The sequence below is a fragment of the Eurytemora carolleeae genome, unplaced genomic scaffold (assembly GCF_000591075.1).
Source record: "Eurytemora carolleeae unplaced genomic scaffold, Eaff_2.0 scaffold1443, whole genome shotgun sequence".
NCBI lineage: Eukaryota > Metazoa > Arthropoda > Copepoda > Calanoida > Temoridae > Eurytemora > Eurytemora carolleeae.
Genome location: NW_019397345.1, coordinates 11970 through 33871, shown reverse-complemented (window position 1 = coordinate 33871; position 21902 = coordinate 11970). Strand labels below are relative to the sequence as shown.

Genomic DNA, 21902 nt, shown 5'->3' with positions numbered 1-21902 from the left:
GGGCTAAAGGGCTAACCAACTCGGAGAGGGGGGGGAGGAGGGGGGTTCTTTTTATGAATGAAATCAGGATTGGGGAAATCTTATTTTTAACGTTCTTAGAATATGTTTCTCAAGTTCCCTTACCTTGAAAAGTAAATGATCGGAATTGGTAAATCAACTTTGATTTCCTCGTCCAGAGTTTCACTCAAATATAACTAAAATAAGGTACAGGTTGTCTCACAAAACAATACAGCTGGTGAATTCTTTTAAATGACAATTCTTCCATAATTTGTTAAGTTGTTTTATACCAAAGAGAATAATAAAAAAGTCATGTGGCGTCTTAAAGTAAAATTGATTTCAAAGTAAAATATTTTGAGTAAAAAATTCTTTTTATAAAATAAACTGCAAAAAGTCTTAAACATCTAACACAGTCTATGGAAGAAGACAATTCAAAACTATGCATTGCAACTGTCATGTTTCTTGCGACACCCTGTATAATCATTAATTAATTAGTAGAACTAACAGAAAAGTGGAATGGGGGTTTTGATTAATTTCAGGGGGGGGGGGAAAACCATAACTTTTTTTAACTGTTTAAACCCGTATTTACATTTTATTTCATCGCATTAGAGGCCTCGCAAGGTCCCTGGATAGGTTTATTGATGGTCAGAAATTAAAAAATTTGCTTTAGAAATTTTGATTTTTCAAAATCGTTGATAAAAATTACAATTTTTTGTTTTATTACTACTTGATAATTTAAGAAGATAAAGAAATGCCTCAGATGGACTAACAATAGAACAAGATTTAAAGTAATAAAGCAATTATGATTGTTCTTATTACGATCATTCTACAAAAGTAAATCTTTGTTATTATTTACAATTAAAACTAGCTTCTGTGCGGTATAAATACCGCATCACATAAACAACCCTTTCCCCTTTACCTATTCTTTACAAAAAATAAATAAATATATTTTGGACTGTAGTAAACTAAGTGAATCATAAAATAAAGTAGAAAGCAAGACCTAAAAACCAATTTAAAGAGATTATGCGAGAGAAATCCAATTCGAAAAACATTTTTACTTTGTTTCTAGTATAGAGATGAGATTTCAAAAGCTTAAACCCGAGTAAAACCCAAACTCGGGCTTAGATAGAACCCAAGTCAGGATTGGTTCTGATTCGACCAATCAGAGACTGTTTAGCAAGCTTTCTCTCTGTAGGAGACAGAATGCCGTCAGATCAGCTGTGACAAGGAGATGTAAATTTCGAAAGTTCAAACTTTATGTAGATACATTATTTTCATAGTTTTTTATTTTATATATTTAATAAAATTTGACACCACAAATAATCCCTGCAAACATTTAGTTGCCGACAAACCGATGGCGAACATAAAAAGTCCAGAATTATTTACCCACTAACTTTGCCATCGGGACATTAAGTCGGTAAACATGTTACCTTGGAATTCACGAGATTTTAAATAAAATATAAAAGACTTTACGAAATTTACAATCATATGTTGCTGAAGACTCGAGCCTTTAAGAGAAAAAAACCCAAGATGGTAGGTTTTTACTAAACCCAAGGCCATCCAAAACCCGTGTCTTGATTTGAGCTTTACTTGGGTCACAGCAGACGCAAAGACCGGGTTTTACTCGGGTTTAAGCTTTTAAAATCTCATCTTAGGGTAAACCTCATAGAATAAGAATTCAGAAAAAAAACCTTTTAGGATTTGAGATATTGTTTGTCAAGAAACAAGCAGTTCAGATTTAATATAATTAAAATTGCAAAGAAAGTGTTTGGCTTAAGCTGATCTTAATTTCTAGAAAAAGTGCTGTAAGAGAGGTCTCTGAACCACCTCATAACAGTCATTTCAGATTCTAAAACACTGACTCAATTCCCCGTGAATCTATGTATATTTTTGATAACGTTGATTTAAGATTTGAACCGGTGGTAGGTCGTTTAGTGACCTATTTCAAATTAATTAAAATCGTCCCTGCCTGTATATTCATAAGGGTTTTATTTCTAAAGCTATCATTTATCAAATTGTTTCTTTTAAATATCAAATTGATTCTTACAGAAAATAAATATCAGTTTTACAAACATACAAGTTTTTGTTGTACACCCTGTATAGTGTACGCACATACCTGAAGTCTGGGGAAGATTGTATTGTACATAACTAGCTCTCTTTCATCCATTCCAACTGTTTGTAAACTCTTAGGGATTTTAACAAACCAGTGCTCCTTAATAACGTCAAATTAAAGTAAAGGAATTGATTCTTTGCCACAAACTCAAATTTTAATCATATATCTTTGCAGCCTGATGATGTAAACCTTCAAGCTTATATTGTTGTAACAGAATTACTAGTTTGAAATATCTAAGCTGGTCTACAATATTGGGTGGCAAGATAACGAGGTTGCAGTGTATACAGTGCTAATGTACGATAACCCTTTACTAATTTACAGGCCAGGAACTACACCGAGAGAGTACTGCATATTTTTTTTATAGTGTAGGCCATTATCTCCTAGTTGCATCTATTAGTAAAGAGTTTTAAGTGCACAGTGCTCCTATAAAGGCTGGCTGGTCATTGCTGCAAAGATTATGTAGGGTCGGATATATCCTAAACATTAAACATGGTAGGAGAGCCTATCTTGTGTATCATTGTTTGTGAATTCTAAAGCAGTTTCTAAGAGTCCTAATACGTCACAGTTAAAGGTAAACAAGCCCTACCCCCCCCCCCGGCCCCCCTACCTTAGTTCTACACGCATATCTCCCACCTTAGTTCTACACACATACCCCCCACCCCTACCTTATTTTTACACGCGTATGGGGCCCTTAGTATTACATGCATATCCCCCCCTTAGTTCTACACGCATTTACAGAATTCTTTGCTAGGGGGGGGGGGGGGTCAAACATGGTTATAAATCAAAAGAAATCATGCTATTTTAATGTAAATAGTTGTGCAAAAAGTTTCAATGTTTCTAATTTCCTTCTGTCAGAGAAGAGGAAGTATTGAATATTATTATTGAAGTTAAATTCTATTCTCAGATCTATTGAACCACCAGGTTTAACTAAATCTATTCAGATTTATTAAACCTCAAGGTTCAACTAAATCTATTCTCAGATCTATTAAACCTCAAGGTTTAACTAAATCTATTCAGATTTATTAAACCTCAAGGTTCAACTAAATCTATTCTCAGATCTATTAAACCTCCAGGTTCAACTAAATCTATTCAGATTTATTAAACCTCCAGGTTCAACTATATCTATTCTCAGATTTATTAAACCTCAAGGTTCAACTAAATTTATTCAGATTTATTAAACCTCAAGGTTCAACTAAATTTATTCAGATTTATTAAACCTCCAGGTTCAACTAAATCTATTCTCAGATCTATTAAGCCTCTAAACTGTTTTGACCAAACATGCATGAAAAACAGGAACTGTTTTGAGGATTTTTTTTCAGTTTCCAGGGGTATTATGTGTGATTATAATTTTATCCTATTCTATTTTTTATGGCGACCACCATTGTTTATTTATTTATTCTTATATTTTTATTAGCACAGTGAAATTTGTACAGTGCAAAATTCTGAATCTTGTATCGAAATGGTAATAATGAATTTTTTAATTCACATTTGAATTGTTAATTTTTTTTATTTAGACTGAAAGTGAAAGGATTGCCTTAATTTTGAATTCATTAAGAGTGTCATCAATGATTTAAAATGAATATTTTCTAACATTATTCTAAGAATCTATTGCGTAGAACTGTATTTCATGTCAAATCAAATCAAATCATCTATAGTTGGCGCATTACTATAGTTAATACAATATAGGTTGATTTTATTATATATCTAAATAAAAATATTGTTTTCTTTTTACCCTTCCTAGCTTAATGCAAATATATTTAACTCAATACACGATACAGTATTGATTCTACGTTTTAGAAATATTTTTATATTATAGAATTTATCCAGATATCTTAACTCGAAACATTCTGATATTTTAGGATTTTTGCCTTTATCTTAAATATATACTCGAAAATGGAGTTTTCATTCTAGGTTTTAAAAATATTCTTGATGTTTTTTAAAATTTTAGCATAAATCTCTATAACTGGATACATTCTAGATATTTTTAGAATTTTTGCATATTTCTCTATAACTGGATACATTCTTGATATTTTTAGAATTTTAGCATATATCTAAATAATTGGATACATTCTTGATATTTTTAGAGTTTTTGCATATATCTTAACTTTATACAAAATGGACTATTCATTCAATGTTTGAAAAATATTCTAGAATTTTCGGAAATATCTTTACCTGGGACATTTTTTCTCCAATTTTGTAGAAGACCTCTAAACAATAAGATCTGCTCAGACCTCCTGGTGTCGGGTTTTCCTAAAAAAAGTTTTTGTGTTTTTTTTGTCGGATAATACGTTTTTAATGAAAAAGTAAAATAAGATAACTCTCAGTTTTAGAACAAAACGTGATATAATTCAAAGTGAAGAAACCAAATATAAACAGCCCAAATCAACTTTGGTTTAGTCCATGGTGGTAAACCTTGAATTTTCCAAACATTGACTGAACTCTTGAAGAGTTCATAGTTTGAAATATTAGCGGTTTACGCCATTAGGTTGAAAAGATTAATGGATTAGAAAATTAGAGGTTGAGGCGAGGAATAGATTCAATTGTTTCTCAATTTACGCGTAGAACTTTAATTTGTTACTTCAGCCTGTATGGTTCCGGTCATAGATTAATTAACAATAACAGATAGAACACTAGATGTCGCCTTTTCAAGATTTATGAGTTTTTCGTTCACAATAACCCTGAGGCAGAAGCCAACGGGAGTTACGCGCATGCTCCAGAGAGAGAGAGTATGTTCTATACCGTAACTCATTTGGGCTTCTACCTTAGGGTTAATTGTGAGCGGAAAATCCCTAAATCTAGAAAAGACGACATCTAGTGATCTGTTATTGTAAATTGATCTATTGTTACGGTCAAGGAAGATACTGCTGTTTATAGTAGACAATTAAACAAAACTCAACCTAAACAACACTGAGCCCGAAATTCAAAAGAGTATCGTTGAACGAAACTTTCCTTTATGGGCCGTCTTAAAATTTGTGTAGATTTTGATTTAAGAGATTCGAAAAATATGGAGAATATGAAGATACTAAATAAAATAATATTTCAAAACAAAAATATTGATATTCACAAAACTGCCTAACCCCATTCGTGAAACTAGGGTTCTAAAACTGGTTTTCACAATGATACCCTGTCTTAAGTTTTGGGCTCTGGATTTGTTTTTACTCCTCTCAGAAATTGCAGTACACTTTTCCGATAAACAAAGATATAAGAGTTACTGGTTGTACAATGTTGTCAACCATTAACTAGTACCCAATAGTTCTCCAAAGCACCCTCTGGTACCACACTGTACCCCCAGAACCCTCCAGTACCCTCAGTATCAACCAATGCGCCCCAGTGCACCCCAGTACCACCCAGTACTGGGTAGTACCCAGCAGTACCATGCAGTACCCCACAGTACTCTTTTTTGATCCCCAGCACCACGCAGTATTCCCAGTACCACCCAGTACCCCCAGTACCTGAAGTACCCCATAGTTACCCACAGTACCCCGCAGTACCTGCAATACCCGCAGAGTACCCCCAAGTACCCCTTAGTACCCCCAGTACCTGCAGTACCCCAGAATATCCACCAGTACCCACTATTACTCCCAAAAACCCCCAGTACCCCCCAGTACCTCACAGTACCTCCAGTTACCTGCAGTAGCCACAGTCCCCACAGTAGTCCCATAGTACCCCACAGAACCCCACAGCACCCCAAAGTACCCTGCAGTGCCCAACAGTACCCAACAGTACCCTGCAGATATGGGGTTTACAAATTGGCGTTGTTGCCATCCCTCCCTCCATTAAGTGGCCAGCTGATTAGTATTAAACTAGCTTTTTTATTCGTGAAAATAGTGCAAAACTATAAAGAAATCATCCTTAGAAGTGCTTACTTGTATTTTTTTATTAAAAATAAAAAATTCTGTTTGGTTTGGCAACAATAGTTCAAACGGCAGTAGTTCAAATGCGGATCCACCTTGAATTTAGGTGTTAATTGAAATTTATGTGTTTGGTTTTCAGGTGTTTTTTGGTAATTTAAAAAAAAAATCCATGGAATTTTTTCTGAATTGTTAAAAATGTGTTTAAAGTAACTACATTTTCGGTGGCCAAATTTCAAGCAACCATTTCCGAAAATATTTGGTAAATGATAAAAGTATTTTTTGTACAAACTTTTACAAAAGAAAAATTAGTTTCTTTGTTGTAAGATATCGTTGTTTTTTGGCTTTAAAATTTAAAACTGTTTAAATCTGACAATTTTCTCCATCGTTTCTGAAAAAAATGCGCAAGTAAAGAACCTGTCAAATCTTTCGTTGGGATGTTTAGAAAGATGAAAATTTCCCTGTATGATAATTGAAGGACTTTATTTTTTTATTAAAAATAAAAAATTCTGTTTGGTTTCTGTACCCCCTCCCCCCAGTATACCCCAGTACTTTGCAGTACATTGTAGTACCCTGTACCCTAAAGCACTCTGTATTCCCTGTTACAATCACTTTCCATTAACAGATTTTCACATTACAAATTAGTGTTTTCGCCATTCCTCCCTCCAAGTAATCATCAGCTGTTTAGTTTTAAACCATCAACAGAATGTCTTTTATACTGTTACACAAATGAAAATAATGCAAAACTAGAGTAAAGTGCAACCCAGAAAAGCTTCTTTAAGTTCTAAATATTTTTGTTCGAAATAAAAATTCTGTTTGGTTTGGCAACTATTTTTTTGCAGAATCTTTCCTTCTTTCTGTAAGGTTTTACATCGGTATGTTTCGGGATATCTACTCGATATAAAGGAATATTTATTAATACTTATTTTGACTTAAACTCTTAAAAAAATGAATATAGAAAAAATATGCCAGTTTAAGAAAGTTTTAGATAGATATTTGCAATCATCCAGAACAAAAAGTTTTATCAAAAGTTAAACTTTAAAAGTTTTATAGAAGTTTTTAAAAAAATGCAAAAAAAATCATTTCTGACACCCCTAGGCTTTGTACGCCAATATAATTCACCAAAACCATACTGCAGTCCTTCAATTATCATACAGGGAAATTTTCATCTTTATAAACATCCCAACGAAAGATTTGACAGGTTCTTTATAGAGAGAATCCACGATTGAAAATAATTAATTTTCAAACAGAAGTTGATGGATATCTGTTGCATACTTAATAAGACATAGCTTTTAAGAGTATCGTTGAAATCTGACATAACCATTTTTAAATGGAGAATGGATTGAAATTACGTCTGCTGTCCCTTTAATTTTATATTTCACGCGTACAGTCCCTTTAACTTTATATTTCATGTGTACAGTCCCTTTAAGTTTATATTTCACGTGTACAGTCCCTTTAACTATATATTTCACGTGTGCAGTCCCTTTAAGTTTATATTTCAAGTGTACAGTCTTTTTAACTATATATTTCACGTGTACAGTCCCTTTAAGTTTATATTTCACGTGTACAGTCCCTTTAAGTTTATATTTCACGTGTACAGTCCCTTTTAAGTTTATATTTCACGTGTACAGTCCCTTTAAGTTTATATTTCACGTGTACAGTCCCTTTAAGTTTATATTTCCAGAGTTGAACTATAAACAGATCTATGAATGATATCTCAAGGGTATATTTTAGACAGGAAAATTCAGATCAGGTTTATCTCAAGAGGAAAATTGTATCGTTTGCTTCAAAGATGCAAGAATTCATTATTTTTGCTTTTTTTCCGTTGCGACATTGAAGATGGATACGTTCGACATTTTTTCATTTCGTTCCTTCATCGTTCGTGAACGACCCATTTCGTTCGGTTTTTTTCAATCGTTTAAAATAATTGATGTTGTATCGTTCTGAAAATTATCTTTCATTTCCATTTATTTCGTTCGTTTTCTTACTAAACGATCGTTAAGTAAAATCGTTCGTTCATTAGAATCGTTCGTTCAGTTAAATCGTTAGTTTTAAAAAACGATCATTTTCTTAATACTCTGAATGATCCATTTCGTTCGTCCCTTTTTCACCAAAAAAATCGTTTGTTCTCAAAAATGTAGTGCGGTCAAAAAAAAAACTATGCCCATCTCTAGCGACATATGTTCAACATCATACCGACGAAATTTAAGGTTGCCCTCTAACTTATAATTGAATTGAATTTTATGTAAGATTGCAAAATCTTTTATATTTTTGAATCATAACTTCTTGTATTGCAGATCTAATGAAATGAACGAAACTTTTTGAATTTATAGAATATAACCGAATAAATTTGCTTTTACCATACCTGGGCGTAACATTAAAGCTATATGAGGTACGAAGTCTCCATGTCGTACCAGTAATGTCTGAAAGGTTCTGCGTAACATAAAAAGTAAAAAGTGAAAAAATAATGTATTACTTTGGCTCGGGCCCTGACAGTTATGATCTTATAATTCCCTTATTAGAGATACTCTGGACATCCATATATCTAATAACTAGAAGAAAAAAGAAACTATGGTCGGATTTAGTTATTTTTTATTCAAGCCATTCCTTTTTCTTGAAATATCTTTTTTTTATTTTCCCTTGGCGGATTTTCCGTATAACATACTCTAAAAGTTTACGCTGTGGATACATAGTATTTTGTCTATGGGGCTAAACGCTAAACACCTTTCAACTCAAAGTTTTTACTTTTTACCTCTAGAATATTTGTTGAATTCTTACCTTTGCCATAACTGACAGCATTTTAACCATAAGTCCCAGCACCCATCCTTCCTCAGTCCTAATTCAAATATGTATTGAAAATGGAGGTCAAGTTTTTAAAACTAAAAAAATGGAGGCCGAATGTTTAGATTGTATAAATGGAGGTTTATTGTTAAAAAATCTTATGAATATAGGGTCTCTATGCATATGATATTTAATTTCATTAATACATACCTTCGGCCCTCCTTTTTTTAGTTTTTAAAAATTATTCTTTAATAAAATGGAGGTCGAATAACTAAATTTAATAAAATGGAGGCTAAATGTTTAAATACAATAAAATGGAGGCCGATTGTTCAAATATTGCATAAATGGAGGCCCAATGTTTAAATATCATAAACATAGACCGATTGTTTGAATAGAATAAAATGGAGGCCAGTCGTTAAACCGCAATTAAAATTGAGGCCAAATGTTCAAGTAGAATAAAATGGAGGCCAATTGTTTAAACCCAATGAAAATGGAGGCTGAATGATTAAATATAATATAAATGGACATCGGATGTTTAACTTTCACCATTTACTTATTAGATCTAAATATTTTGACCACTTTTTGTTATTCGATAGACACTTTTTGTTATTCGATAGACACTTTTTGTTATTCCATAGACACTTTTTGTTATTCGATAGACACTTTTTATTATTCAATAGACACTTTTTGTTATTCGATAGACACTTTTTGTTATTCGATATACACTTTTTGTTATTCCATAGACACTTTTTTGTTATTCGATAGACACTTTTTGTTTTTCGATAAATACTTTTTTGTTATTCGATAGACACTTTTTGTTTTTCGATAAACACTTTTTTTATTATTCGATAGACACTTTTTGTTTTTCGATAAACACTTTTTTGTTATTCGATAAACACTTTTTGTTAATCGATAGACACTTTTTGTTTTTCGATAAACACGTTTTGATATTCGATAGATACTTTTTGTTATTCGATAGACACTTTTTGTTTTTCGATAAACACTTTTTGTTATTCAATAGACACTTTTTGTTTTTCGATAAACACTTTTTTTTTATTCGATAGACACTTTTTGTTTTTCGATAAACACTTTTTGTTATTCGATAGACGCTTTTTGTTTTTCGATAAACACGTTTTGTTATTCGATAGACACTTTTTCTTTCAAAATGGACATTATCTAGCCATTGTAGAAAAAAAGCATATTTTTGATAAATTTGATTTTGAAGAATGGTAAGAATCCCTTGACCAGCAGTTTCCGAATTTAATAAATTTGAGCCGCGTCTCAAATTTCAGCCGCGGCTCAAATTCTTTCAATTCGGCCTCTGGTTAAACTAAATGTTAAATACAGGTTGAACAGTATAAATGGAAACCTAATCTCTCAAGAAGGTTTTCAATGAAACCCAAGTTCTGAATAAACTTTTAGAGATTATAAATGAACCTATTATAGATAGATGAGGGGAAGAACTTTGGTAAAAGTTATTTCTGAGAAAGAAATTGACGGCACAGGTGTAGGGAGAGAGGGGGGAAGGTCGAAGACCAGTTAGACAACAATATCCGTCAAAAGTTGATAAATGATTAATTTTGGACATATTTTTTATTTATATATTTAGCGTTTTCTGGCTTTTATACGGTTCTACAGAAACCCTGATTCCCACAACCTCTACTTATAGAGGTTTTTAAATATTTTCTCCTGAAACACTTTATTTCGTATGTTTTTGTTATATTTCAAAAATAAATAATTTAATAAATAAATTTTACTTTACTTTACTTTACATATTCAAAAATATAGGTATGCTATAATCTGAAGAATTAAACTTAAACGATTTTCAAATAGTTCGTTAATGAAGGCGTGATTGTTTTTTTTTCGTTCAGGGGTTATATCTTATGTCAGAGTCAATATTTTGCATAAATTCTCAAAAGCAAATTTTTTGAGAATACATATTTGCATTTGAAAAACACATTACATGTTTTTAAAAACGTATAAGACAGGATGCCTATTATTATCAATGAAAATATACTTACATAAAATATGCAAAATTAAAGAAAAATTTAAGCTTAAGAAGGAATTTAATTTCAATCTAATGTCCTTAATTGTGAATTAATTTATTTAATTCAGGATTTACAGTTTGCACTACAGCAATATAGAACAGATGTAGAAAATGAGATTTTAGAAAAATAAATTCTTCTTTATAAAGTTTATCTGACAAAATCCAGTTTATTTTTAACAATTCTTGGAAAGTTTCTTCTTGATTTATTTGAAATGTCATCTACAATATCTTATACACGCCATATATCTGCAATATCTTATACACGCCATATATATACACTTAGTTTATTGGCCAATGGGATATACCATAAATCAGAAGTTTTTCTAAACTGGATCTTTGCAACCTCAAACTAGGGGTTTCCAGCAAAATGGGGAAATCGACGTTTGCCGAAAATTTTCGCTTTTTTTTCGCATTCCGTTCGTAGAATTTTGTTTTCACAACACTCCGCAACGTTTTCGCTTCCTTTCGCAAAATTCATTTTCGCGAAAAAAAAGTTTCTGAAATACATATACGAAAAATTTCGCATTTTTAGCGAAAGTTTTCGTTCGCTGTAAACCCCACCTCAAACCCTTTTATTGTGCATCCTATTGGCAATCCAATAAGTGAAATGCTTGCAAAGGATTGTCCATGTTTATTAGTAATGTTAGTTTTTTCTCTCAAGGTCGAGATTAGAAAAACTTACAGAAAGTTTTCTGCTCAGTTTATTCAAAGGGATCGTTCGGATATTTCAAATTGAGTTGGAGGTATCAACTATTCATAAGAAATTTTGGACAAAAAAGGTCTCTTACAACTGTTTAATGCATCGTGATTCAAGCATTATAAATCACCAAAATGTGATGCAAATAAAGCAGGCCAAACGGCGCTGGACCAAATTGATTAAACATTTTTTATGGAACCCATGGGTACCTCAGGGGATGACATTTTGAATTTTTAAAATTCCAAATGCAATGATGGACACTTAATTTAAAATCATGATTTAAGACCAAGAGTGGGTAAACGGTGGGAGTAATAATCTGAGTTCTTTTCCCTTATGTCCATTTGACAGCCCAAATTTTTATTTTGAATAATCTTTTTGTTTGTTTATATTCTTGTGATTTTTAAATTTTTTTATTTTTTTTTATCGATTTTGATGGTTATTATATCGTTAATAAATGTGGAACTAACATCTACTTTTTTACTCTACAGAGGTTTGGTCCATCACCATCACTGAATTTTAAAGGTGGGAGTAACTATGAGTAACCTGGCAACACCTGGCACATCAGCTAGTATTTTAAGAGAAGAAACGAGAGAAACTAAAGTTAAAGTTTTCTCTACAAAGAATAACCTTTGTGTTTCTGAGAAAATTGTGTCAACTTTTAACCTTGAAGGATAAAGTGCTTGATCCCTCAATTTACAGTTATCCCTGCTAGATTCCGACTACGGGATATAGTTATCCATGCTAGGTTCCGACTACGGGATATAGTTATCCCTGCTAGATTCCGACTACGGGATATAGTTATCCCTGCTAGGTTCCGACTACGGGATATAGTTATCCCTGCTAGCTTCCGACTACAGGATAAAGTTATCCCTGCTAGGTTCCGACTATGGGATATAGTTAGCCATGCTAGGTTCAGACTACGGGATATAGTTAGCCATGCTAGGTTCCGACTTTGGGATATAGTTATCCCTGCTAGGTTCCGACTACAGCTACGGGATATAGTTATCCCTGCTAGGATACAGGATATAGTTATCCCTGCTAGGTTCCGACTACAGGATATAGTTATCCATGCTATTGGTTCCGACTATAGGATATAGTTAGCCATGCTATTGGTTCCGACTACTGGATATAGTTATCCCTGTAAGGTTCCGACTTCGGGATATAGTTATCCCTGCTAGGTTCCGACTACCGGATATAGTTATCCCTGCTAGGTTCCGACTACGGGATAAAGTTATCCATGCTAGGTTCCGACTACCGGATATATAAAAGGAATTAATCTAATCCTTAAAACGACAAAAGTTACGAAAAATGCTTGATCCAGTGACACCAGTTTTGATCTCTGACCTGCTTTTCTAAGAAAACTTTCCTGTGCTAGGATAGCTTATCATTAAAAATTGGTAACTAACCCTTAAATACAATAGCTAAACAGTATATTCAAGGAAGGTTCCTGTCCGTTGTGTTGAAAACTGAGGGTTAGTACTAGAGCATACATTAACCCCCATTTTTTTACTGCCTGAGATAGCTAAAACATCCTTCGAACCTGATGAAAGGTTTATAATTACCTTGTATAATAATCCACAATTATTTCACGAGCCCAATTTTGACCCACTCTGCTCTCAAACTCCTAAAATAAAGGACAAGTCAGAACTTGAAATTTTACATTCAAAATTTAAAAAAATGTTAATTTAAACTTTTTCAACGAAACTCTGTTTATCAAGAAGTTTACAATGTCAGATTTCAACGAAAACTAGATTTTAAAAAACTGAACGAGCTTGAACTTCATTACAGAAAAAAATACATGCATCGAAATTATTGTTTTGAATTTTCAATAATTAAAATTTTTTTCGTTATTTCAATATGTTGACTAAAATGTAAACTATACTGATGAACGGCAAACTATGGTATTGAGTCGTTGCCACAAACTGAAATTATCTTTTCAACCTAATGTTGCAAACCTTCGAAATTTCAAACTTCGATTTTTTGATCTGACAGAATATAAGTTTGAAATATGAAAGGTTTACGAGATTGGGTTGCAAAGATCAGAGTTTGATTTTTTTGTGTGGAAACATTTTTCAATCTCTATATTCATGCAAACTGATAGTGTAAACTTGTGTTTTTTATTTTCAAACTTAAATTATTTGGTCTATCAGACTTTGTTGTTTGAAATATTTTGTGACAAAGACTCAATTCCTTTATAATTTAAAGCATTCTTATTTGTATTTAATGGTTTTATATAAAACAAATGGTATCTTTAAAATAAACATATTGATTGAAATAGGTCTGTAATGTACACTGTGAAATTGTTAAAATTCAATTGAACTAAAACTAAGTTTAACAGTCGTCTTCTAAAGCCATATTTTTTAGGCCTTACCTTACAGGTTTTGGGGCTCTCAAGAACCAACGGCATGATGTTTTCACGGAGAGAATAATCTTCTTTTAGTTTATGATATTTTCAACAGCAAGAATATAAATATCATACACTGACTTTTATTCTAAATATTGCAAATATATGTATCTATACACTGAACATGATATTTGAAAATATACCACTGTGCAATATCATTCCATGAAAACTAAAACTAATCGAATAAAAGTATTTTATACGATTCCAGGATATATAAAAATACAATTTCTGTTTACCATGTATCTGAAGTTTATTCACTGTTCAAGTTATAAGGAAAGTAAAAATAAAGCGTTCGTCACAAAAGAATTTTCAAGAAGGGGAAAATCTAGCAAAATCTGAAAAACGTTATTTGCACAACATAATAACAATTGTAGTTAGGTAAACAGGTTTAGAATTGTGTTGTGTGAAGAATAAGTTGACCGGAGAGATGTCACGTGATCAGCTTTCTACCAGCTTCGGGGTCAGATTATACTCCTGGAGGACACTCATAACGTCACTTTCTGTTCTTTAAAATAATCATATATCGACATTAGATATTTGTAAAAGTGTTTNAAAACTGAAGGGAGTTAATTTTTTAAAGAAAATATTTCCTGAAAAAATCAATAATTTTCCAATAAAAGATAAATAAAATTATGTCGAAAATAAACGATTAACGCCAAAATAAGTGTTATCTCCACAGACATCACATTTGAAACATATATTTCATTAAAATTAAATACAGCAAAGAAAAAAAGGAAAAACAGGGTTATAAAGAGTAGAAAACCCGAGGATAAAAAAGATTAAAATATTCGAATAGAACAGACTAAGCTATATTATATTGATAGACAGAACAAACAAATAAAAAGATTAAACATATCGATATTTAGAAATATGTAATATAAACAACTCACACAGATACTAGAGATTCCTACAATTTCCTTACAAATCTATCTATACATATAAAGATGTAATATCTCTTTTTTTGTTCGTTTTTAACTCAAAACCCCTTGACCGACATGCTTCAAGGTTCGGTTTGGAACCTAAGGAATGTTCTTACACAATACAAGGAATTATATGACAAGCTTAAAGGGAGTTTTCAAGAAAAATGAAAGGGGGTATAGGCTTACGGCGAAAAATAAGCGCTTTTGATCGCTACAAATCTTACTTCTATCTGTTGCGTCTAGAAGGAGAAAATCATACTGTGGAACGTAGCGTCAATACATATTCAGAAAGTTGCAACATTCAACTCGGATCGTAAAATGCTCAATTTAATTCAAAACAAATTATTCAGATATTACAAACAATAATCATCGATTACTTTTCGACGCATTCGTCTAAAGTTTATATTTCAAAATATTTTTATTTTTTATGGTCTGATAGTTCCTTTTGAAAAAATTTATTCCTGTTTCGAGGATTTTTGATAATGAAGAGGACATTTTATTTATTTCCAGGAATGTTCGAAAGTGCAGTGCCATTGAAATATTATTTTAAAAAACATAATCAAAAATATTATCAAATATTAACTTAATGCGAATGCATTGAAAAAAAATCGATGACTATTGTTTGCAATATCTGAATTTTTCGCCGTAAGCCTATACCCCCTTTCATTTTGCGGAAGAGACGGATAGAAAGAAATATGCTTGATGTTAAGCATAGATTTTATTTTCTTTAAATAATTGTTTTTATGTATTTTCTTCCAATATGATGATTCTACATTGATTCTACATGATGATAATAATTAGGCAAAAAAACTTTAAAGATATATCTAGGTCCTCCTCATAATCTTATGAAAACTCGTCTGAGTCAAATGCCTTTTTTAAGTCTAAACAATATAGCAAAACTACATGCTAGTTCTAGACATATACTCTACTTTCAGAATCTGTGAAAACCTCCAGAAACTCCATTCTTGAAACCCAGGTCATAGCTGTGGTCCATGATGTGTATATATCTTGGTATTCTAAGGTACAGAGATAGAAGAGAATGGTAAGAAGATAGCGCGAGGTAGGTTCCACTGGTTAGTTGGTCGGAGACTACGGAGTACACCGGACCAAGAACAGAGCAAGAGAAACCAAATCAGGAAAAATCAAACCCAGACCAGACCAGGAAAAACCTTCAAGTTTCAGGGATTCAGATTTAATATAAATATCAGTTTATGTAATCTAAATAGCTCTTTATTTAAACCATTACTCAAGACATCATTTTTGATATATTTGCAGAAAAGACTTATTTAAAGCATACAAATTATACCGTTTCTCTACAAAATGTTTTCAAAGGAATCGATTTTTTGGAGCATATTCTTATTTTCTTATCCCTATATCTCTACAACCTGAAGGTTTAAACCTTTGATATTCTAAACTAAAATTATTTGATCTAAAAGAATTCAAAGTAAAATACCAAAGGCCACTCCTACATTGAAAAAAATTTGATTTTGTGGCTTAGCCCCAAAAAAATCTGTTTTCATTATTCACAATTTGATGTAGATTATACGAAAACTGCTCTCAGATTTTGAAAATTAATCTCAATTTGATAAATTGAACCTTTATTTGGTTTAAACGATGAAATCAAATTATCATCCGGAAACTTTCTGATTCTCACAATTTTTGTTGAAATTAAGAAATTGTAAAATTAGATTAACTCTTAAGGGGGGTATCTTAGGGAGGACTTTAACCTGTGTGTATAGATTGCCTTTTTTCGACTACGAAATGTGCACCCTTCAGAGGGTGGGTGGTGAGGTTAGTAAAGGTAGGAGAATATTATGAATGCCAGAAACAAGCTTAAAACAATTGATTTAGTAAGAATCAATATCCATATTGTATACCATGCGTATAGAATAATCAAAGAGGGGGGATGGGGTCCCTCTAATAACAGACGGTAGTTGGGGTAGTAAGGGTAGGTTTAACTACCCTAACTACCCCAACTACTGTCTGTTATTAGAGGGACCCCACCCCCACCCTTGAAGCTAAATCTGAATGGCAACTACCCATACTACCCCAACTACCTTCAGCTTTTAAAGAGACCCCATCCCCACTCTGTTTTTATTCTATGCACATGGTATACAATATTGGTATCGATTCTCATTAAATCAATTGTTTTAAGCTTGTTTCGGGCATTCATAATACTCTCCGACCTTTACTATCCTCACCAGCCACCTTCTGAAGGGTGCACATTTCGTAGTAAAAAAGGGCATTTTATACGACTTTAAAAACACTCTAGATGCTTGAATAATTAGAAAATAAAAAGGAATTGAGTCTTTGTGCCCAAACTCAGATTTTCTCTTCCCTATATCTTTACAATCCAATGTCGTAGACCTTAGACATTTTAAACTATAAATTGTATTAAATCAAATAATCTAAGTTTGAAATATCAAAGGTTTATACGTTAAGGTTACAAAAATATATGGATCAGAAAATTCCAAAGACTCAATTCCTTTTTTAAAAAAAGGATTGTGTCTTGTATATATTTTAAACTCAATTTAACCAACCTTTCCGCTCAAAGAATTGGAATATTTAATGATCCGAAGATAACCAAATTGTAATTTTAACTCTAAAACGGAAAAAAGAAACACTACAAGGTTATTGAGATAACAAGTTTAAAGGTTAAAATTTTGAAGAAACTTCTACTTCAGGTTGATGTTTATAACATAAAGGGGGAAAACAAACTCTTTTGAAATCCATTGAATATATTAATGTTCAGCAAACTTGGAAATTTTTCAACATAAACATTAGATCAGATTATTATCTCGTTGGCTAAGGGTGAAACTTTAATACACTTTTTGATAAAAATTTTCAAATCCATCCCTCACCGGTTCTAAAGGTTTCTTTGATACAATTTTTTTAAATCGAGTATTTTTTTTTTGACAACTTTAAACAAATTCTGATTTAGGTTTTTTTTTGTGTAGATCTATTCAAGATCTTCAAGGTCTTTTTTCTTGCTTAACAAATTAAATGAGACCAAAAAAAATGTAACTTTTTTGTGTACTCCAACAAAGTTTTAAATTTTTTAAAAAGCAATTAAAGAACATTTTGTACTTCTGTTTTTTTTATTTTTTTCTGCTTATAGTTGTCTTTAGGCTGATTTTCTGTTATCCTTGAGTCTGAAGATGTTTCGATATTATAAAAGTTTGTCAACCCTGATCAAACTCAGGAATTCTAAAACTTTTGAAATTTTAATTTCAAAATAGTTTTAGCTCATAGGACGCCTAAAAGTTTTAAATTTTGACTAAGCATTTGATTTTGTTCATAACACGGACAGCCTTAGTACATTTGAATTTATGAGCCGGGTCAACCTTTCCGGTCCCAGCTTGTACTGTACATAGCTCTATGGACAGGACTAGCCGGTGCAACAAGTTTGACGCGGTCAGACTTTAGGCTTCACATGGGATGAATTTACTTTTACTAAAGGGGCAGAGGTGCGTGATAAGTCTATCTTTACTAATTAATACAAAAATCTGTACTTGTAAAGGGTTTTAAAGTTTTTTTTGTCGGACCTCACATGACTTCAGAACTGGACACTATTGTATTGTGAATATCGAGATCATGAAATGCTTGATCTCGATCTTTTGTTAATCTGCAGATTAATTTAATCTTTATTCGATTTCCGGCTTATCGTACCCAGTCAGGGGTGGTGGGAGGGAGCGTTGATTATGGGGGGAGAATAACAGAAATTAAAAGATTTAGTATCGATTATTAAACTAAAAGTGCACTCATTCGATATCGAGATCAAGTGATCGGGATTTTGAGTTCCCAGCTCAGATAAGGTTTATGGACGATCAGAAATGAAGAAACCCGACTTAAAAAAGTATAAATTAATTTTAAATTATAAATTTTGAATGATAACCCGAAAATCTGCGATCTTTATTCAACCCACATCTGCTAGTTTCTGGATACTTTATTAAACGTTTATCCCTTAGTTGGCACTTGGCAGCAGGGTACAATTGTTTTACTGTCTCGTGAAGGCACATTATCCTCTAGTTGGCAGCAAGGTAAAATAGTTTAACTGTCTCGTGAGGGCACATTATTCTCTAGTTAGCAGCAGGGTACAATAGTTTAACTGTCTCGTGAAAGCACATTATCCTCTAGTTAGCAGCAGGGTACAATAGTTTAACTGTCTCGTGAGGGCACATTATCCTCTAGTTAGCAGCAGGGTACAATAGTTTAACTGTCTCGTGAGGGCACATTATCCTCTAGTTAGCAGCAGGGTACAATAGTTTAACTGTCTCGTGAGGGCACATTTAAAGTCAGAATTTATAAAGGAATGTTTTAGCCTCAAATACAAGATATTTGGCTGATTGATTAATTGTGTTCAATTTCTCAGATCTTTAGACAACTCACCAAAGATTAAATCATAGATTAATTAACAATAACAGATCAGGACACTGGATGTCGTCTTTTCTAAATTCAAGGGTTTTCCGTTAACAGAGGCAGAAGACAAATAAGTTACGCGCATACAGCGTTGAATGACAAGACAGAAACAGAGCATGCGCGTAACACTTTTAGGCTTCTGCCTCAGGGTTATTGTGAACGAAAACCCCCTAAATCTTGAAAGACGATATCTATAGTGTCCTATCTGAAATTGTTAATTAATCTTTGCATGAAATTAACTCTTGCTGGCTCAAAATTAAAATGTGAACATTAAGAAAAGTTTAGAAGAAAACTTTTTAATGACCCATTTAAGTTTTACTTTGTTCATGAAACCGCAGTTTAAAAATGTGACTTGGAACGGCTTCTATTAATAAAAACATGAGACCCAGGCTTTCAATTGTACATTTTCACATAAAAACTGGACTCGGTCGATAAAAATTATAAGTTTGTTCCCCCTAAACTAACCCTGCATATTTTGTATGTATAGCATGGCTAGACTTTCCTTCAAAAATAAAAAAATAAAAACTTAAATTAGGAGAATGTTAAAACTCATCCTCCCTGTATTAATTTGCTGTATATATGTGTATATCACCAAGCACATGAAAACTTTTAATTCTACAGAATTTTAACTTTTATTTAAAACCTAATTAAAACTCTGTTTCATCTGAAAAAGAATTATAATTAGAACTTTGTATCTACTCTTTTTTTCAGAATAAATTTCCTGTTGTACAACATGCATGGTACAATATATGATAAATTACAGCATGGGACAATCATGGGACGCGGGAGTACATTTCCGAGCCGGGACAACCTTTCCGGTCTCAGTTTGTACTGTACCGCCTGGCAGGGGTCAACAAAGTTGGTCTAGCTCTATGTACAGGACTAGCTGGGGCAACGAGGTTGACGCGGTCAGACTTTACACTTCTATAGGTTGAATTTACTTTTATTACAGCGACAGATCTGCGTGCAAAGTGTATGAATTACAAATTAAAATGAAGGCGTTTATTTGTGGGGATTGGCTTAAATGGTTAAACAACGGTAATATTTAAACCTGGCTGATAAAGAATAAACTCACGGAAAATTGATTATTTTCAGTTGAGGTTTGTTTCTCTATATAATACAGGTTAATTGCCCATTTATGCATCAAAGATAATGAAAGAAATTGTAAGAATTTGTCACTTTTAAGAAAGAAAAACGACAATATCTATAGAAAATTAGATTAATATATTTGATTAATTTTTAGTTAAAAAGAGATTAAAACACACCCAACTTAAACATATCAGGACATACTTAGCTCAACTTAGTTTACCGTGATAAACATTTCAGGACATACTTAGCTCAACTTAGTTTACCGTGATAAACATTTCAGGACATACTTAGATCAACTTAATTTACCGTGATGACCTCTAATAAAAGAAAGTTAAGGACAAATCATGCTATTTTCTACAAGTTTCTTAAACAAGTTAAAAAAGTATAATTATATCAAATTAATAATAGTTTGGAAAAAGTTTATATTTTTTTAATAGAAAGTCCTGTCTTAAACACTTTTGTTTTACAGATTTTCAAAAGTCATTTTTACACAACTTTTCCTGGAACCAAATAATCCCAAAGTGGGAAAAATTGGAAAGTACTGTAATACTATTGAAATCATATTGTACAAGTTTGTAATTATCTTTTATAAAAAAAAATTTAAAATTTAAAAAACTAAATTGTAAAAACCGATGATATTCTTTCAACCTTTATCTGACTAATGATAAAAGTGGTGCTGTCACTTAACTTATGCCTGCAGTCCCTTTAAACATTACGTCTATAATTATAATTACAGTCCCTTTCAACATTACGTCTTGAATTATGTTTACAGTCCCTTTAAACATTACGTCTTGAATTATGCTTACAGTCCCTTTAAACATTACGTCTTGAATTTTGTTTACAGTCCCTCTAAACATTACGTCTTGAATTATGTTTACAGTCCCTTTAAACATTACGTCTTGAATTTTGTTTACAGTCCCTCTAAACATTACGTCTTGAATTATGTTTACAGTCTCTTTAAACATTACGTCTATAATTATGTTTACAGTTCTTTTAAACATTACGTCTTGAATTATGCTTACAGTCCCTTTAAACATTACGTCTTGAATTATGTTTACAGTCCCTTTAAACATTACGTCTTGAATTATGTTTACAGTCCCTTTAAACATTACGTCTTGAATTATGTTTACAGTCCCTTTAAACATTAGCTTTAAAATTTTTAGCTTTTAAGAGTTGCCTTTCGAACAATACATTTTTTTGGAGAATTTTTTTTCAATTTTGACCAACATTCCCCGGGAACTTGAGAGCTGTCACAAAAAAAAAATTTTTCGTTTTTTTCCTTTGGTTTAACAAAAAAAATCTTTAACAAACGAAATTCGCAATTCTGTTCCTCCTTTTCTATTATAAAGCTGAGAGGTAAGTGTAGTGCCTGAGTGAAATGTCTGATTCCAGATGAAAAATGAAAAATGAAAAATGAAAAATGAAAAATGAAGGAAAATCTAGAGTTTGAGGTTTCCATCCTGATATACTCACAGGTTACAGGAAAATTTCCGCGGATGGGTGCGGGGGAGGGGGTTGAGGAAATGGGGAGATGAATGATGAAGAATTTTTTAAGATGGTCTTATACACGCCATATATCTGCAA

The 21902-nt window shown here is 32.3% G+C and overlaps 1 protein-coding gene across 2 annotated transcripts in view; it reads right to left on the bottom strand.

The window, feature by feature from the left end:
* The window catches only part of LOC111713656 (uncharacterized), a 36242-nt gene that overhangs the window by 9378 nt on the left and 4962 nt on the right, over positions 1–21902 (bottom strand). The window contains exons 1-7 of one of the 2 annotated variants that reach the window (XM_023488579.1): positions 14127–14158; positions 13858–13978; positions 13049–13110; positions 8740–8797; positions 4283–4360; positions 2114–2209; positions 124–194 (exon numbers count right to left, since the gene is read on the bottom strand). In XM_023488579.1, the coding sequence (XP_023344347.1) occupies positions 124–194; positions 2114–2209; positions 4283–4360; positions 8740–8797; positions 13049–13110; positions 13858–13893 (401 nt within the window). In that variant the 5' untranslated portion in view covers positions 13894–13978; positions 14127–14158. Of the gene's footprint in view, positions 1–123; positions 195–2113; positions 2210–4282; positions 4361–8739; positions 8798–13048; positions 13111–13857; positions 13979–14126; positions 14159–21902 lie in introns of those variants that run through there. The other variant, XM_023488580.1, reaches the window with a different exon arrangement.